Raw genomic sequence first — 19,045 nt, forward strand, 5'->3', positions numbered from 1 at the left:
CCCCCGTGTGGGTGCGGCCCCCCCCCCCCCCCCCCCCCCCCCTCAACTAGGTTGTGATCTGATGGAACTCATTGCACAGAAGCTGGTGGAGCCAAGCCAATTCATATTTTTAAGGCGGATATATGATATTTCTTGATTAGTACGGGTGTTCAGTTGTTGTGGCGGAGAAGGTGTTAGGAGGATATATAGATCGGCCCACGAATTGAAGGAAACTTGATGGGCCAATGGCCTAATTCTCCTGCCCTATCACTTATCACCCTTAGGCCATTCACGTCTCTCATATCACCTCTCACTCCTTCACTCACTCCCACCCACATTCAACCTCACTACCACTCAACCTTCACTCATCCTTTCACTCACACTCACTCACCACTCACTTCACGCACTCCTCTCTTTTTCACTTCACATCCTCACCTCACTCACCGCACATCACTCCACTCACTCACTCACACATAGTGGAAACTTGCGCAGGGTAATTGAATTAAACAAGTCTGAAGATGGGCAGCCTCAATCGGAACTCCACCCACTCACTCACACTCGCTCACCCATCCACTCACTCACCCATCCACTCACTCACTCGTCTACTCACTCACTCACTCACTCACTCACTCACTCACTCACTCACTCACCCACTCACTCACTCATTCCACTCACTCATCCACTCACTCACTCACTCACTCACTCACCCACTCACTCACTCACTCACTCATCCACTCACTCACTCACCCACTCACTCACTCACTCACTCACTCACTCACTCACTCACTCAATCATTCACTCACTCATTCACTCAATTACACACTCACTCACTCTCACACTCTCACACTCACTCAGTCACTCACTCATTCATACATTCATTCAATTACTTCCTCACTCACTCCATTCATTCATTTACTCACTCACATTAATTCACTCATTCATTCACACTCACTCACTCACTCACTCACTCACAACTCACTCACTCACTCACTCACTCACTCACTCACTCACTCCATCACTCACTCACTCACTCACTCACTCACTCACTCACTCTCACTCACTCACTCCCTCTCACTCACTCTCACTCATTTGCTCACTCACTCATTCATACATTCATCATTCACTCACTCACTCACCCTCCCACTCGCTCACCCACTCCTTTACTCACTCATTCCCTCAATCACTCGCTCACCCTCACCCACTCACTCACTCACTCATTCATATTCATTCATTCACTCGCTCACCCTCAATCATTCATTCATTCATCCATTCATGCATTAATTCATTCATTCAATCATTAATTCATTCATTCACTCATACACTCACTCACTCACTCACTCACTCATTCATTCATACATACATACAATCAAGAATGACCCGCCACCCGTGTGTAGAGACCCTTCTTCAGACTGATGTCAGGGGAGGGGGGCAGTGCACAGATAGAATGTAGTCGGAGACAGTAAGACTGGTCAGAGAACTGGGAAGGGGGAGGGAATGGAGTGAGAGGGGAAAGCAAGAAAGCACCTTGTCAAACCTCTCAGTGCTTTCCTCCCAAGGTCCTATGCCTGCTGCATCTTACACGAAGGACAATGTCTTCATTCGAGCTGAGAAGACCTGGATCGAAGCGCAGAACTTCTGCCGGGTTGAGCACTCGGACCTGGTCAGCATCCAGTCGCTGGAGGAGAACGCACTTGTCGCCCAGGTTCTCCAGAGCGACATGCCGGCTTGGATTGGCCTCTTCAACCGGCACCAGTCCGAATACAGCTGGATGTGGGCCAACGGCGACGAGTTCATCTACTCCAACTGGGACAACTTCTACCCGATGGACTACGCCACCATGTCCGTCTGCGTCATCATGCTGAACGGCCGCTGGAAGGACGTGCCCTGCGACTTCAAGTTCTCTTTCGTCTGCTACAGGGGTAAGGATTGAGCAGCGGTAGAGTTGCTGCCTCACGACGCCAGAGACCCGGGTTCACTCCTGACCACGGGTGCCATCTGCACGGAGATTTGTACGCGTGGGTTTGCTCCGAGATCTTCTGTTTCCTCCCACACTCCAAAGATGTGCAGGTTAATGGGCTTGGTGTAAATGTAAATTGTCCCATTGTAGTGTTAGCGTGCGGGTATGGCTGGTCGGTCCAGACTCGGTGAGCCGAAGGGCCTGTTGCACTACCCTATCTCCACTCTATCTCCACTCTGTACCTCTTCACTAAACTATGCAAGTATTTCTCCCATTACCCCCTCAAACGCCACCGTTAAATCTGGTTTATTTGCAACTCCAGATCAAGCCGGAGTCTTATGAAGAAAGACTGGATAGACTTGGTTTATACTCTCTAGAATTTAGGAGATTGAGAAGGGATCTTATAGAAACTTACAAAATTCTTAAGGGGTTGGACAGGCTAGATGCAGGAAGATTGTTCCCGATGTTGGGGAAGTCCAGGACAAGGGGTCACAGCTTAAGGATAAGGGGGAAATCCTTTAAAACCGAGATGAGGAGAACTTTTTTCACACAGAGAGTGGTGAATCTCTGGAACTCTCTGCCACAGAGGGTAGTTGAGGCCAGTTCATTGGCTATATTTAACAGGGAGTTAGATGTGGCCCTTGTGGCCAAGGGGATCAGAGGGTATGGAGAGAAGGCAGGTACGGGATACTGAGTTGATGATCAGCCATGATCATATTGAATGGCGGTACAGGCTCGAAGGGCCGAATGGCCTACTCCTGCACCTATTTTCTATGTTTCTATGTTTCTATAAAAGGTTGGGGAGGAATTTTTTCTCGATCTGAAGAAGGGTCTTGACCCGAAACGTCACCCACTCCTTCTCTCCATAGATGCTGTCTGTCCCGCTGAGTTACTCCAGCATTTAGTGTCTTATCTCCATGGGTTTTCTGTTTTTATGCAATAGTTGCATTACCTTGCACCATAATTATTGCATTAGGTTGGTTTCATGGTTTACATTCATTGGTGAAATTATTGACAAAGCCATGCCTCCGACCTTAGGGCAACAAAATGCTGGTGTAACTCAACGGGTCAGTCGTCATCTCTGGATGACTAAGCTACTAATTTATGTGGTGTGGGGGGAAGAGGAGATAAAAGTGAAATGTGGAACTTGCAGACTATAGATTGTATGAATGAGGAAAAGAAGCATTCCCCTCCGCACAGTCCATGTTAATGGCTGCAGACAGTCCAAGGAAGTTTTAAGAGAATGATCCAAGGTTTTGTGGAATTTATACATTGAGTGACTGTCCGTTTTATTTTTTTAGGTTAACCGGGCTTTTACTCCAAGAATAGAAAAAGCATTTGGGACTCTTCAGAATGACTTGAAGTTTACTGACAATGGCCTGAGAAGGAAAATGCTCCCCCTCCACACGCAACATGCCCCCCCCAACTTCATGTGACTATTCTGCTGCCTCATATATTTCATCCTCCAGCTCTTAAGAATGGAATCACCGCCTCTGCACCCATCACGTTAACATGTTTTTCCTGAGAGCAGTCCTTATCCTGCAGTGTTTTTAATGGAGAAATCCCCAATTTTAAATGATTCATCGGTGGTTGGGGGTGGAAGGTGGGCACTTTCTGCAAAGCCTTTTTGTGCGTTTTTTTGTTTGTTTTGCCAGACCCACTCCCCATTTTAGACAATAGACTTCTTTTTCTTCTTTTGTGTGGTGTGCACAGCCTAAAGTTGTTGGACAACTTGTTCTATTTGCTCTTCCGTTTGTGCACGTCGAGTTGATTGCATTTAGTCGAAACAGGGCGGACCACGCGAAGATTGCAATCTGACAATAGACAATAGGTGCAGGAGTAGACCTATTCGGCCCTTGGAGCCAGCACCGCCATTCAATGTGATCATCCCCAATCAGTACCCTGTTCCTGCCTTCTCCCCATATCCCCTGACTCCGCTATCTTTAAGAGCCCTATCCAGCTCTCTCTTGAAAGCATCCAGAGAACCGGCCTCCACCGACCTCTGAGGCAGAGAATTCCACAGACTCACAACTTTCTGCGTGAAAAAGTGTTTCCTCGTCTCCGTTCTAAATGGCTTACCCCTTATTCTTAAACTGTGCGTGGCCCCGTCTTTTACCGCGTTCTTTATGTTTCGCATTCTCCGGCGTCGCCCCGATCGCTCCAGGGTTAAACCGTGGCCCCGCTGTCTACAAAATGCCCAGCCGTGGGCGAAGCGTAAAGGGACCATTCTTCTGGAGAGCGAACCGTGCGCGTCACACACGTGACCAAACTGTTGTCACACCAAATGATACATTAAAAAAAATATGTTGTACGAGACGAATCTTGTTCGCCGCTTATTTTTTCCCGCCGACAGAACTGTGACGCGTGCCTGCTGAAGATATGAACATTATAGCTTTAAAAAAATAAATTTTGTAAGGTAAAACTGAGTTGTGAATAAAATGGCTCATGGAGTGTGTGTGAGGTTGCTGCCTCTGTACGAATACCTGAAGGGGCTGCTCCTCAAGTTCTGGTTGCATTTTTAGTCCTGGAGTGGGGAGGGCCGATCGGAGCTGGGGGGGGGGGGGGGGGGGTATCTCCCTGATGGTTTGATCCTGGGCCTGGCCAAGATGCCCATTCACGGGTCCCATCCCACCCGTCCCAACCCCCCAAGATGGTTATGAAGCTCGTACAATTACTTTGGTGGGGTAGGGATGGAGAGAGAGGGGATGCAAGGATTACTTGAACTTCGAGAAGTCAATGTTCATACTGCTGGGTTAGAAGCTGCCCAAGCAAAATATGAGGTGCTGTTTCTCCAATTTGCATTTGGCCTCAGTCTGACAATGGAGAAGGCCCAGGACAGAAAGGTCAGTGTGGGAATGGGAGGAGGAGTTCAAGTTTTTGGCAAACCCCATCCCTCCCCCACCCAAGTCGTTGTACTCGCTTCAAAGTCGTCTTGTTGAGTCTCATTATCTGCAGCTCATCTGCCTATATCTCTCGTTTCCCTTTCCCCTGAATCTCAGCCTGAAGAAGGGCCATGACTCGGAACATCGCCTATTCAGATGCTGGTTGACTCGCTGAGTTACTCCAACTTTTTGTGTTTATCTTCGGTTTAAACCAGCATCTGCAGTTCCTACCGATGCATAACCGACAAAGCTGCACGTCTTTGGAATGTGGCAGGAAACTGGAGCTCTCAAAGAAAAACCATGCGGTCACTGGGAGAACGTCCAAACTCCATACAGACATCACCCATAGTCCAGTCAGGGTATTGAGTATAGAAGTTGGGAGGTGACGTTGCAGTTGTATAAGACGTTGGTGAGACCGCATTCAGAATTTTGTGTTCAGTTCTGGGCACCATGTGATAGGAAATATGTTGTCAAGCTTGAAAGGGTTCAGAGAAGATTTACGAGGATGTTGCCAGGACTAGAGGGTGTGAGCTACAGGGAGAGTAGGCTGGGTCTCTATTCCATGGAGCACAGGAGGATGAGGGGTGATCTTATAAATGTCTGCTTTCAGAAATGAAGGATAGTTTGATGGTGACGTTCCATACTGAGACTGTCATGTGTGTGTGTGTGCGCGCATGTGTATGGAATGAGAGAGAGGGTAGCTGATAGAGTAGGGGAGAGCTGTGTGTGTGTGTGTGTGTGTGTGAGTGTGAGAGAGATAATGAGTGGGGCTGAGACAGCAGGGAAGAGCTGCAGATGTGTGTGTGTGTATGCATGTACATGTGTGTGTGTGTGTGTGTGTGTATGCATGTACGTGTGTGTATGTGCTCAGTAAGACTTTGATTCCCATATACAGGGCAACACATTCCAAATGTGATTGACCCAACACGAGGAGGTTTGAGGAGGGTAGTAACAGACCACAAAGGATGGAGAGTTGGCAGATGAAATTTAATGCAGAAACGAGAAGTGATGTCCTTTGATCGCCAACTTCGACTAAGTAGCATGTTTGTGTACATACCTGACACTACAACAGCATGTTGACGGGGTGGTAAGTGAGGCATTTGGATTCATAAATAAAGGCACACAGCATAACAGTGAAAATAATTGTACGGGTTCAAAGCATTAGTTAGACAGCATGCAATTCTGGAGACCAAAAATTTGAAGGATGTGAATATTACCACGAAGATGCACAAAAAATGTATTCGCTGGAATTGTTCCAGGGAACAAATTGAGAAACTAGTTTGTTGCTTTGGAGTGACGTCGAGTAGATTTGGGAGAGATGTTTGGATGACTGGTTTAGAGGAATTAGAACGAAGGTGTTGCCAGCAGTTCATGACTTCTAGGAGCAGATTTAGGCCATTTTGGTGCATAAAATCTACTCCGCCATGCAATCACGGCCGATTTATCTTTCCCTCTCAACCCCATTCTTAAGGTCATAAGTGATAGGAGTAGAATTAGGCATTCGGCCCATCATTCTCCTGCCTTCGCACCATAACCCTGACACCCTTCCTAATCAAGAGCCTGTCAATTTCCACAAGAATACCCATTGACTTCCCAATAACCCTTTCTGGCTTAAGCCCTCCCTTCACCGCCTTCAGTTTTAAATTCCATTTGGAATATTTTGGAGGACCAAGAAACCAAGAACCAAGACTTGGCCTCCACAGGTCTGCAACCATAGATTCACCAGCCTCTAATTAAATAAATTCCCCCTCATCTGCTTACTAGAGATGTTTCTTTTAATTCTGAGGCTATGGCCGCTGCTCCGAGACTCTTCCACTAGTGGAAACATCCCCTCCACATTCACTCTATCCAGGCCATTCATTATTCGTCCAGTTTCAAGTGGCTTAAAGAGTGATGGAAATGCACTGTTTAAGAAGGAACTGCAGATGCTGGAAAAATCGACGGTAGACAAAAATGCTGGAGAAACTCAGCGGGCAAGATGGAAACGAACGAATAATTTTCAGCATGGGAAAGTTAGGAAAAAAACTCTTTTAATCTTCAAATAAGTATTATGATCTAGATAAATGTGAGGTGCTACACCTTGGCAGGACAAATCAAAATAGGACGTACATGGTAAATGGTAGGGAATTGAAGAATACAGTTGAACAGAGGGATCTGGGAATAACCGTGCATAGTTTCTTGAAGGTGGAATCTCATATAGATAGGGTGGTAAAGAAAGCTTTTGGTATGCTAGCCTTTATAAATCAGAGCATTGAGTATAGAAGCTGGGATGTAATGTTAAAATTGTACAAGGCATTGGTGAGACCAATTCTTGAGTATGGTGTACAATTTTGGTCGACCAATTATAGGAAGGATGTCAACAAAATAGAGAGAGTACAGAGGAGATTTACTAGAATGTTGCCTGGATTTCAACAACTAAGTTACAGAGAAAGGTTGAATACGTTAGGTCTTTATTCTCTGGAGCGCAGAAGGTTAAGGGGGAACTTGATAGAGGTCTTTAAAATGATGAGAGGGATAGACAGAGTTGATGTGGACAAGCTTTTCCCTTTGAGAATAGGGAAGATTCAAACAAGAGGACATTACTTCAGAATTAAGGGACAGAGTTTAGGGGTAACATGAGGGGGAACTTCTTTACTCAGAGAGTGGTAGCAGTGTGGAATGAGCTTCCAGTGGAAGTGGTGGAGGCAGGTTCGTTGGTATCATTTAAAAATAAATTGGATAGGCATATGGATGAGAAGGGAATGGAGGGTTATGGTATGAGTGCAGGCAGGTGGGACTAAGGGAAAAAAGTTGTTCGGCACGGACTTGTAGGGCCGAGATGGCCTGTTTCCGTGCTGTAATTGTTATATGGTTATATGGTTATTAATTCTCTGTTAGCAACTAAATAGACCAGTGGTTGCAAAACTGGAATTAATTTGAGATCAAATAACGGTCTGTTCTTTATTTTGCTACATTTCCCGCCTCTAATTTCGATCGCAGAGGAATCTAATGGCTAGCTTTTTCAGATACGCTATCAAACCCCAGCCTACTTCCAATATATTTTATACTATGAACTTGGTATATAAAATTATTGATTAAATATTTTAAATTATTCAGCAACCGCTGGCTGCACCATAAATCACACCCGGGTCGAAAGTGGGCAATGTAATTTTAAAATACTAATTGAAACTTCTAAGGCTAAGTTTTGATTGAACAATCATGTGAAAATAAGAGTCAAGAGTTAAGAGAATTTATTGTCATGTGTCCCACTTAGGACAATGAAATTCTTGCTTGGCTTCAGCACAACAGAATATTGTAGGCAGGAATAGGCTTTTCACTTGAAAGGATAGGCTCCAATGTTAAATCAAAACTCAAAGCTTAGTTTAGATTTTGAAGAGCTAATTAAACATGTGAAGAAATGTGCACTGTGGGTTAGCGGGACGATGTAAGGGCGACACGGTGGCACAGCAATAGAGTTACTGCCTCACAGCGCTAGAAACCCGGGTGCCATCCTGACTACAGATGCTGTCTGTACAGAGTTTGTGTATTCTCCCCTTGACTTGTGCAGGGTTTCCTCCGGGCGCTCCGGTTTCCTCCCACACTCCAAAGGCGTGAGGGTTTGTAGTTTAACATAGAAACATAGAAAATAGGTGCAGGAGTAGGCCATTCGGCCCTTCGAGCCTGCACCGCCATTCAATATGATCATGGCTGATCATCCAACTCAGTATCCCGTTCCTGCCTTCTCTCCATACCCCCTGATAACTTTAGCCACAAAGGCCACATCTAACTCCCTCTTAAATATAGCCAACGAACTGGCCTCAACTACCTTCTGTGGCAGAGAGTTCCAGAGATTCACCACTCTCTGTGTGAAAAATTCTTTCCTCATCTCGGTCCTAAAAGATTTCCCCCTTATCCTTAAACTGTGACCCCTTGTTCTGGACTTCCCCAACATCGGGAACAATCTTCCTGCATCTAGCCTGTCCAACCCCTCTAGAATTTTGTAAGTTTCTATTAGATCCCCCCTCAATCTTCTAAATTCTAGCGAGTACAAGCCGAGTCTATCCAGTGTTTCTTCATATGAAAGTCCTGACATCCCAGGAATCAGTCTGGTGAACCTTCTCTGTACTCCCTACATGGTAAGAATGTCTTTCCTCAGATTAGGAGACCAAAACAGTACGCAATACTCCAGGTGTGGTCTCACCAAGACCCTGTACAACTGCAGTAGAACCTCCCTGCTCCTATACTCAAATCCTTCTGCTATGAATGCTAACATACCAAAAGGATTTAAGTTCTAGTTTAATTGGCAGTTTAAGTGTGCAGGATAGTGTTAGTGTGCTGGTCGGGGCAGACTCGGTGGGTCAAACGGAATGTTTCCGCGCTGTATCTCCAAACTGAACTATAAAAGCAGATTGGAATCGTTTTAATCGGGGAGGGGCGACACTTGAGCGGTGATCTAACGGGAGAAGGGAGACAAATGCACCTCCTGGCTTCTCAGACGGTGGGCTGGGTCGGGATCCCGTGGGTGGTCTCCACTCTGCTCGCCTGCAGCTCGGCGCGTTCATTCCCTGCCAAAAGTATGTAAGAAAGTGCAGACGCTGGTTTAAACCGAAGACAGACAGAAAAGACTGGAGTAACTCGGCGGGACAGGCAGCATATTTGCGAAGAAGTAATATGTGCCTCGACCCGACATGTCTCCTATTTCCTTTTCCCCAGAGATGCTGTCTGACCCGCTGAGTTACTCCAGCTTTTCGTGTCTACCGTGAAGACGAGGGGTTTGCAGACGAGGTGCTTAATCCTCCCGACTTCTCTTGGGTGTGTAGGGTCGGAGGGACGGGATCCTGTTTGCTCTTGGTCTCCGCTCTCCTCGCCTGGGTCTCCGCGCTCTTCGTACAACCATTGGGACACTGCCCAGTCCATCATCGGCTCTGACCTTCCCACCATCGAGGGGATCTATCGCAGTCGTCGCCTCAAAAAGGCTGGCAGCATCATCAAGGACCCACGCCATCTTGGCCACACACTCACCACTCTGCTGCCTTCAGATGGAAGGTACAGGAGCCTGAAATCTGCAACAACCAGGTTCAGGAATAACTGCTTCCCCACAGCCATCAGTCTATTAAACACAACTTCAAACTCTGAACTATAACAGCCTATTGCACTTTATCTTTATGTTTATGATGTGTGTGTATATATATATGGACACACTGATCTGATCTGCATTTATGACTGCAATATCCTGTTGTGCTGCATCAATGCAAGAATTCCATTGTTTTTAACAGGTAGGAAAGTATGCATTTCTTGCATTAATAACACATACCGGAAGTTACGGATGTCCTCCAGATGGATTTAGCGGCTCAGTGCGTCAAGCCCTATGACCCAGTGACCTTACGTGCAACCAAATATTATAGAGGAGCTCCTCTATAATCTTTGCGTGCAACCCACTCATGAAACACAACATCAAACAAACTCTGAACTACAACAGCCTTTGGACTTTATCTTTATGTTTATGATGTGTGTGTGTGTGTGTATATATATATGGACACACTGATCTGATCTGCATATATGACTGCAATATCCTATGACTGCAATATCCTCTTGTGCTGCATCAATGCTAGAATTCCATACAATTTAAAGCTTGAAAAACGTAGGTTCTCTCTCAAAGGCTCTACCAAGACATTCCTAGATACATGGAACCCTTTATTGGAACTTGTTAACTCTCTCAACTTGTCCCCGGACTCGGAAGAGGACTGAGTGCTCTCCATCATTGTTCTGCTCTACTGCAGCTGCTCTCCCCTTAACCCCCCCCCACACACACATTTATTTATTTAATTACTTACTTATTTACTGTTATTAGTGACCCCCTTTTTTTTTCTTTTTTTTTAGTACTTTTTGTTGTGGGTTGAAGGTGGGTAAGGGTAAGGGCTTTGAGGGTCGCTTACATACTGTTGCAAAATTATGCCTTGACTGTCACTGTCTGTTATCATTGTACGTATGCAAATTGTTGTGAAATTCAAATAAAATTTTTAAATCAAACAAACATATATAACAGCCTTTGGACTTTATCTTTATGTTTATGATGTGTGTGTATATATATATATATGGACACACTGATCTGATCTGCATTTATGACTGCAATATCCTCTTGTGCTGCATTAATGCAAGAATTCCATTGGCCTATCTGGGACAAAACTCTCTTGAATCTTGACGCGGGAAAGGGCAACCCGGAAGTCAGCGGGCCTCGTGATTGGCTATTTCCAGGGGACACCGCGTGGGTCCGACGGGCTGGGAGCCAATAGGAAAGGGGCGGCGGCTGATTCCTCATTTGCATAAGGCAGTGTATATCAGGGGGCGAGCGGCGACGGGCGGCCGCAGTCGGGTGAAGGAACGAAGCGAGCGGGCGATCGCGGTGAAGGATGCCCGAGAATGTGAGCAAGGTGATCGCCAAGAAAGGGGCCAAGAAGGCGGCTTCCATGTCGCACTCGAAGGGCGCGAAGAGGCGGCGCCGGGTCCGCAGGGAGAGCTACGGCATCTACGTGTACAAGGTGCTGAAGCAGGTGCACCCGGACACGGGCATCTCCTCCAAGGCCATGAGCATCATGAACTCCTTCGTCAACGACGTCTTCGAGCGGATCGCCTGCGAGGCGCTGCGCCTGGTGCACTACAGCGGGCGGCACACTATGTCGTCGCGGGAGATCCAGACGGCCGTGCGGCTGCTGGTGCCCGGGGAGCTGGCCAAGCACGCAGTCTCCGAGGGCACCAAGGCCGTCACCAAGTACACCAGCTGCAAATGAGACACACCCGCTGGCAACCTGCCCTCCACACACCCACCCACACACCCAACAAAGGCTCTTTTCAGGGCCACCTCCACATTGTCCGCTTGGAGTTTCGCCTTCCACAGGTTGCATAAACAGCCCCTGCTATTTCGCTTGGGCACTTACACTTTGTCGACTTGGAGCTGCGCCTTTCCTAGGTTGCATAAACAGTTCTTGGTATATGGTCTGAAGAAGGGTCTCGACCCGAAACGTCTCCTTCAATATCAATCAATCAATATTCTTGCCATAGAGGGAGTACAGAGAAGGTTCACCAGACTGATTCCTGGGATGTCAGGACTTTCATATGAAGAATGACTGGATAGACTCGGTTTGTACTCGCTAGAATTTAGAAGATTGAGGGGGAATCTTATAGAAACTTACAAAATTCTTAAGGGTTTGGACAGGCTAGATGCAGGAAGATTGTTCCCGATGTTGGGGAAGTCCAGAACAAGGGGTCACAGTTTAAGGATAAGGGGGAAATCTTTTAGGACCGAGATGAGGAAAACATTTTTTACACAGAGAGTGGTGAATCTCTGGAACTCTCTGTCGCAGAAGGTAGTTGAGGCCAGTTCATTGGCTATATTTAAGAGGGAGTTAGATGTGACCCTTGTTGCTAAAGGGATCAGGGGGTATGGAGAGAAAGCAGGAACAGGATACTGAGTTGGATGATCAGCCATGATCATATTGAATGGCGGTGCAGGCTCGAAGGGCCGAATGGCCTCTACTCCTGCACCTATTTTATATGTTTCTAATATCAGTTTTATTTGTCAATGCGCATAAAGTGCAAGTGAAATGAATTTGACTGCAGCGGTACAATGAAAAAGAACACAATAATTTTTTTTTTAACACAAACATCCACGACAACATTCATCACTGTAATGGAAGGCACAAAATATGGCCAGTCCTGCTCCATTTGGCCAGACCTTCGCTCCACAGATGCTGCTTCCCCCACGGAGTTTCTCCAGCATTTAACTATACCCCAGAAAGACGGAGATGTTTCAGTGGTCAGTAAGACTTGTACAACGAGATCTGTACTTTTCACTGCGAAAAAATAACAATGTGGTGAGGATTAAATTAAGTCTGAAGAAGGGTCTCGACCTGAAACGTCACCTATTCCCTTCGCTCCATAGATGCTGCCTCACCCGCTGAGTTTCTCCAGCATTTTTGTCTACCTTCGATTTTTTCCAGCATCTGCAGTTCCTTTTGTAAACAACTGCAAATTTCGCTTGGGCACTTCCATTTTGTAAGCTTGAAGCTTCGCTTACAGAAGGCTTTGAACTCCTCAACCGTACTAAAATCGACGGGATTGGAGTTGGGTGCAAAATGGTCAACAGCTTCCAATAATAAACAGATATTTTTATTAGGGAAGAGATAAGACTTTTTGCCTTCCATCACAGCGAGGAGGTGTTTGGAAATTCACTGTGATGGATCCTAGCAGCATGATGCGCTGACAACAACCTGGCCCTTAACTCCAAGAAGACCAAGGAGCTCATTGTAGACTTCAGGAAGTCTAGGGGCGGCACGCACACCCCCATCCACATTAACGGGACGGAGGTGGAACATGTTTCTAGCTTCAGGTTCCTGGGGGTCAACATCTCCGATGACCTCTCTTGGACCCACAATACCTCAACTCTGGTCAAGAAGGCTCACCAGTGTCTCTTCTTCCTGAGGAGACTGAAGAAGGTCCGTCTGTCTCCTCAGATTCTGGTGAGCTTCTACCGCTGCACCATCGAGAGCATCCTTACCAACTGTATCACAGTATGGTACGACAACTGCTCTGTCTCCGACCGGAAAGCACTGCAGAGGGTGGTGAAAATTGCCCAACGCATCACAGGTTCCTCACTCCCCTCCATGGAGTCTGTCCAAAGCAAGCGCTGTCTGCGGAGGGCGCTCAGCATCGCCAAGGACTGCTCTCACCCCAACCATGGACTGTTTACCCTCCTACCATCCGAGAGGCGCTACAGGTCTCTCCGTTGCCGGACCAGCAGGTCCAGGAACAGCTTCTTCCCTGCGGCTGTCACTCTACTCAACAATGTACCTCAGTGACTGCCAATCACCCCCCCCCCCCCCCCCCCACACACACTCCTCCTACAGGAAAAACACTATGACTGTATGCATGTAAATAGATTTATTTATTGAAATCATATTCTATGTCGATCTTCCAGGGAGATGCTAACTGCATTTCGTTGTCTCTGTACTGTACACTGACAATGACAATTAAAGTTGAATCTGGATTTGGTTTTTTTGCTGTTATGACTGCAGGGAACAACATTTCGTTCAAACATTTGTTTGTTTGAATGAGAAAAAAACGAATTCTATTCTATGTAGGATAGTTTAGATTTAACTATACCCCAGAAACAAAGGAAAATGTTTCAGTGGTCAGTAAGACTTGTACACTGAGATCAGTCCCATTCAGTACGTTCACTGAGCAACTCGGAGCTACCTAATCCCAACCAGATCCGTACTTTTCACTCCACAAAATAACAATGTGGAGAGGAGTAAATTAAATCTGAATAAGGGTCTCGACCCGAAACACCACATATTCATTCTCTACATAGATGCTGAGTTTCTCCAGCATTTTTGTAGGAGTCAGGGGATATGGGGAGAAGGCAGGAACGATTGTGAATAGACGGGTAGTTAAAAGTGCTGGAGAAACTCAGCGGGTGAGGCAGGAACTATGGAGCGAAGGAAATAGGCAACGTTTCGGGCCTAACCCCTTCTTGACTGTGGATGATCATCCATGATCACATTGAATGTCGGTTCTTGGTTTCTTGGTCCTCCAAAATATTCCAAATTCCAAATGGAATTTAAACTGGAGGTGGTGAAGGGAGGGCTTAAGCCAAAAAGGGTTATTGGGAAGAAAGAGCTACTTTAAATTTAGTTGCATCTGGTTGGGTAACTATAGTTGGGTGGAGGTTATTCCATGCTTTAATTGTGCGGGGGAAGAACGAATTGCTGTACACATCTGTCTTTGTAGCTGGGATCACAAATTGGATCGAATGCCCTCGTCTGCTCCTAATTGGTTTGAGTTTGGTGTAGGTCTTGTAGTCTATGTCGAGCTGACCATTTAACACCCCAGATAATTCAGAATGTTTGCGAGACTCGCTTCTCTCATAGGTATTAGTAACAAATCGAGCTGGCTCGAAGGGCCGAGTGGCCTACTCCTACACCTATTATCTCCATTCCCGTCATTTTCGATCCGATCGAGGAGCTTACAGCCCCTGTAAGCGAAACTCCAAGCGGACAATGTGGAGGTGGCCCTGAAAAGAGCCTTTGTTGGGTGTGTGGGTGTGTGGAGGGCAGGTTGCCAGCGGGTGTGTCTCATTTGCAGCTGGTGTACTTGGTGACGGCCTTGGTGCCCTCGGAGACGGCGTGCTTGGCCAGCTCCCCGGGCACCAGCAGCCGCACGGCCGTCTGGATCTCCCGCGACGACATAGTGTGCCGCCCGCTGTAGTGCACCAGGCGCAGCGCCTCGCAGGCGATCCGCTCGAAGACGTCGTTGACGAAGGAGTTCATGATGCTCATGGCCTTGGAGGAGATGCCCGTGTCCGGGTGCACCTGCTTCAGCACCTTGTACACGTAGATGCCGTAGCTCTCCCTGCGGACCCGGCGCCGCCTCTTCGCGCCCTTCGAGTGCGACATGGACGCCGCCTTCTTGGCCCCTTTCTTGGCGATCACCTTGCTCACATTCTCGGGCATCCTTCACCGCGATCGCCCGCTCGCTTCGTTCCTTCACCCGACTGCGGCCGCCCGTCCCCGCTCGCCCCCTGATATACACTGCCTTATGCAAATGAGGAATCAGCCGCCGCCCCTTTCCTATTGGCTCCCAGCCCGTCGGACCCACGCGGTGTCCCCTGGAAATAGCCAATCACGAGGCCCGCTGACTTCCGGGTTGCCCTTTCCCGCGTCAAGATTCAAGAGAGTTTTGTCCCAGATAGGATGATGGAATTCTTGCATTAATGCAGCACAAGAGGATATTGCAGTCATAAATGCAGATCAGATCAGTATGTCCATATATATATATTTACACACACATCATAAACATAAAGATAAAGTCCAAAGGCTGTTATAGTTCAGAGTTTGTTTGATTTAAATTTTTTTTGAATTTCAGAACATTTGCATACATACAATGATCACAGACTGACAGTCATAGGCATAATTTTGCAACAGTATGTAAGCGATCAACTTACCCTTACCCACTTCAAACCCGCCCGAATCAGTCGGAACCAAAGGGGACATCAATACATACACATCTACACAAATATGGGCAATAAATAAAGATGCTCCTCTTCCGAGTTCGGGGACAAGTTGAGAGAGTTAACAAGTTCCAAGAAAGGGTTCCATGTATCTAGGAATGTCTTGGTAGAGTCTTTGAGAGAGAACCTTAGTTTTTCAAGCTTTAAATTGTAAAGCACCTCCTTAATCCAGCGGGTGTGTGTCGGGGGACAGGTGAGCCTCCAGTTAAGCAAGATCAGTCTCTGGGCTAACAAGGTTATAAAAGCTAGAACCCGTTTCACCGCAACAGAGAGGTTGGTGTTGGGAGTGGTACCGAAAATGGCTGACAGTAGGTTTGGAGGAATAGTCTGGCCGTAGGCTCTGCTTATCATGTCAAAAGCACTCCTCCAAAAGGCTGCGAGCTTAGGGCAAGACCAAAACATATGGCTATGGTTGGCAGGAGATTGATTACATCTGTTGCAGGTGTCCCTAACAGTGGGGTAAATTCTAGATAATCTTGCATTTGTGTAGTGGACTTTGTGAAGGACTTTGCATTGGATTAGGCCATGACGGGCACATATGGATGAACAATGGATCAAATCCAAGGCAGAGTCCCATTGCTGGTCTGTTAGTTTCGTATTCAGCTCACCCTCCCACGCAGCTTTTAATGAGGTATGAGGTTTCAATATAACCGACCCTAACAAGTTATACAAAACAGAGATGCATTTCTTCCGATTGGGATCTAGAGCTAAGATGGTATCGGTCAGGATTTCAGGGGGGCAATTTGGGAAATGGGGGAATGTCTTCTTCACAAAATCCCTAATCTGGAAAAAACGAAAAAGGTGGGAGTTTGGGAGGCTATAGTTGGACGAGAGCTCCGCAAAAGACGAAAAGATGCCATCCTTGTATAGGTTTTTGATACTACTGATACCGTTGCTATGCCAGGTTTTGAATGCGTGGTCTGTACTTGAAGGTTTAAAGATGTGGTTTTTAAGCAGTGGGGTCAAGATGGAAGGGCCTTGTAAACCAAAGTTTTTCATGAGTTGACTCCATATCTTGAGCGAGAGGGACGCAATTGGGCCTGCACCCACAGATGTTATAGGAAGGGGGAGTTGGGAGCATAGGACAGACCGCAACGGGAGATGTGAACTCGCCTTTTCCATGTGTACCCAGGTCGGTAGGTGGTCGCAATCATCATTCATCCAATACAGGAGTTTTTGCAAGTTAGCTGCCCAATAGTATCGCCTAAAGTCAGGAAGTGCCAAACCGCCGTCACTCTTAGGAGACTGCAGTATCGCCTTTCGGATTCTAGCCGGTTTGCTACCCCATAAAAATTTAGATATTGTCCTTTCTAATTTATCAAAAAAAGATTTAGTGATAAGTATAGGGACGTGCTGGAAAAGATACAGGAATTTGGGTAGGACGACCATCTTGACCAGATTTATCCGGCCCACGAGGGATAGCGGTAAAACTGACCAGCGGTCAAAATCTCTTTCAGCTTTCTCAACCAGAGGCAGAAAGTTTGTGCGGAACATATCAGATAAGGGTGTTGTGATAAAGACGCCGAGGTAGCGAAACCCGTCCTCTGCCCATTTGAATGAGGTTAAAGAGCGAGGGAGCTGCATAGCCAATGAGTTAATCGGTAATAGCTCACTCTTTTGGTAATTAAGTTTATAACCAGAATACGCGCCAAACCGTTCTAAAATATTCGTAATCACAGGGAGAGAGCTGACTGGATTCGAGATGTACAGGAGCAGGTCATCCGCATACAATGAGACTTTATGAATTGTGTCAAACCGTGTAATACCTTTAAAGCCCTTCTCTGAGCGTAACCAGACCGCCAAGGGTTCTATCGCGACAGCAAACAGGAGTGGTGATAACAGGCAACCCTGTCTGGTACCTCTCTGAAGGGGGAAGTGGGGCAACCGTGTGTCGTTTGTTTGTACTGAGGCCACCGGGGACGAGTATAATAGACTGACCCAAAGAATAAAACTGTTACCGAGGCCAAACCTGTCCATCGCCTCATGTAGGTACCTCCACTCGACCCTGTCGAAAGTTTTTTCGGCTTCGAGGGAGACCACTATCTCCGGGGTCTCACTACTTGGTGAATGGATGATGTTAAGGAGAAGCCTAGTATTGTGGGAAGACTGTCAGCCTGGTATGAACCCTGTTTGGTCTAACGAGATAATAGAGGGCATCACTCGTTGAAGATGGAGCGCAAGGGCTTTAGAGAGGATTTTGAGGTCCACATTCAGGAGTGAAATTGGTCTATAGCTACTACAAAGCAGGGGATCTTTCTCCTTTTTAAGAATTAGGGAGATAGTAGCCCATGACAAGGTGGGCGGTAGGCGACGATGTAAAAACGCCTCATTGTACATATCTCTCAGGACTGGTGCGAGGAGAGCAGAGAAAGCTTTGTAATATTCTACAGTGAAGCCGTCAGGGCCGGGTGACTTTGCGCTTTGCAGCGATGTGATGGCTGCTTGGACCTCAGCAACAGTTATGGGACCACCCAAGTCTCTCGTGGCTTCATCGTCAATTCGGGGAAACGTCAAACTACTGAGCATGTCACCTGCAGTGGGAGGACAATCGGAAACGTATAGTTCAGCGTAGAATTTAGCAAATGCTTCATTAATTCTAAGAGGATCAGTATGAATCTCCCCTAAACTGGATCTAATGGCTGGAATTAGCCGTGAAGTCGCCTCGGTTCTGGCCTGATGGGCCAAAAGCTTCCCAGCTTTATCCCCAGATTCAAAAAAGTGTTGCATAGATTTAAGCAGTCATAGCTTGGCTTTATTAGTAGACGTGAGGTCAAAGTCTGTTTGTAACCCAAGGCGTTCTCTATAAAGGTTAGGGTCTGGGTCAGATACATATTCGTCATCAATGTCCTTTATTTTTTGTAACGGGTCTGCCGTTTGGGACGTCTCGGTTCTTTTCAGGTTGGAGACAAAAGAGATAAGTTGGCCCCTAATATAGGCTTTTGAAGCTTCCCAGAGTATACCTCTTTCTAAGTTCGGCGAGTCATTCAGCTCAAAGTATAAGGTGATTTGGGAGTGCAAGAATTGCATGTAGTGAGCCTCTGCTAATAATGAGGAGTTGAACCTCCACTGTTTAAAGGGGTTAGTTCGTTTACGAAAGCGGAGATCGAGGGAGGTTGCAGCGTGACCTGATATTACGATGCTATGATACTTGCTGGATTTGATTTTGGAGAACAGTCTGTTATC

The 19,045-nt window shown here is 46.7% G+C and overlaps 3 protein-coding genes across 3 annotated transcripts; 2 read left to right on the forward strand and 1 right to left on the reverse strand.

The window, feature by feature from the left end:
• Nucleotides 1–1,539: 1,539 nt before the first annotated feature.
• Nucleotides 1,540–4,336, forward strand: LOC129715649 (lithostathine-1-alpha-like). The gene is made up of 2 exons (XM_055665508.1): nucleotides 1,540–1,898; nucleotides 3,238–4,336. The coding sequence occupies exons 1-2, from the start codon at nucleotides 1,541–1,543 to the stop codon at nucleotides 3,240–3,242; spliced, it is 363 nt and encodes a 120-aa protein (XP_055521483.1). The 5' UTR covers nucleotide 1,540; the 3' UTR covers nucleotides 3,243–4,336.
• Nucleotides 4,337–10,720: 6,384 nt separating this feature from the next.
• Nucleotides 10,721–12,351, forward strand: LOC129715647 (late histone H2B.L4-like). The gene has a single exon (XM_055665506.1). The coding sequence runs from the start codon at nucleotides 11,208–11,210 to the stop codon at nucleotides 11,583–11,585; it is 378 nt and encodes a 125-aa protein (XP_055521481.1). The 5' UTR covers nucleotides 10,721–11,207; the 3' UTR covers nucleotides 11,586–12,351.
• A 1,660-nt stretch (nucleotides 12,352–14,011) lies between these two features.
• LOC129715648 (late histone H2B.L4-like) lies at nucleotides 14,012–15,671 on the reverse strand. The gene has a single exon (XM_055665507.1). It carries the CDS (start codon nucleotides 15,303–15,305, stop codon nucleotides 14,928–14,930), a length of 378 nt encoding a protein of 125 aa, XP_055521482.1. The 5' UTR covers nucleotides 15,306–15,671; the 3' UTR covers nucleotides 14,012–14,927.
• Between the last annotated feature and the right edge of the window lie 3,374 nt (nucleotides 15,672–19,045).

Source organism: Leucoraja erinacea, unplaced genomic scaffold (assembly GCF_028641065.1).
Source record: "Leucoraja erinacea ecotype New England unplaced genomic scaffold, Leri_hhj_1 Leri_1293S, whole genome shotgun sequence".
NCBI lineage: Eukaryota > Metazoa > Chordata > Chondrichthyes > Rajiformes > Rajidae > Leucoraja > Leucoraja erinaceus.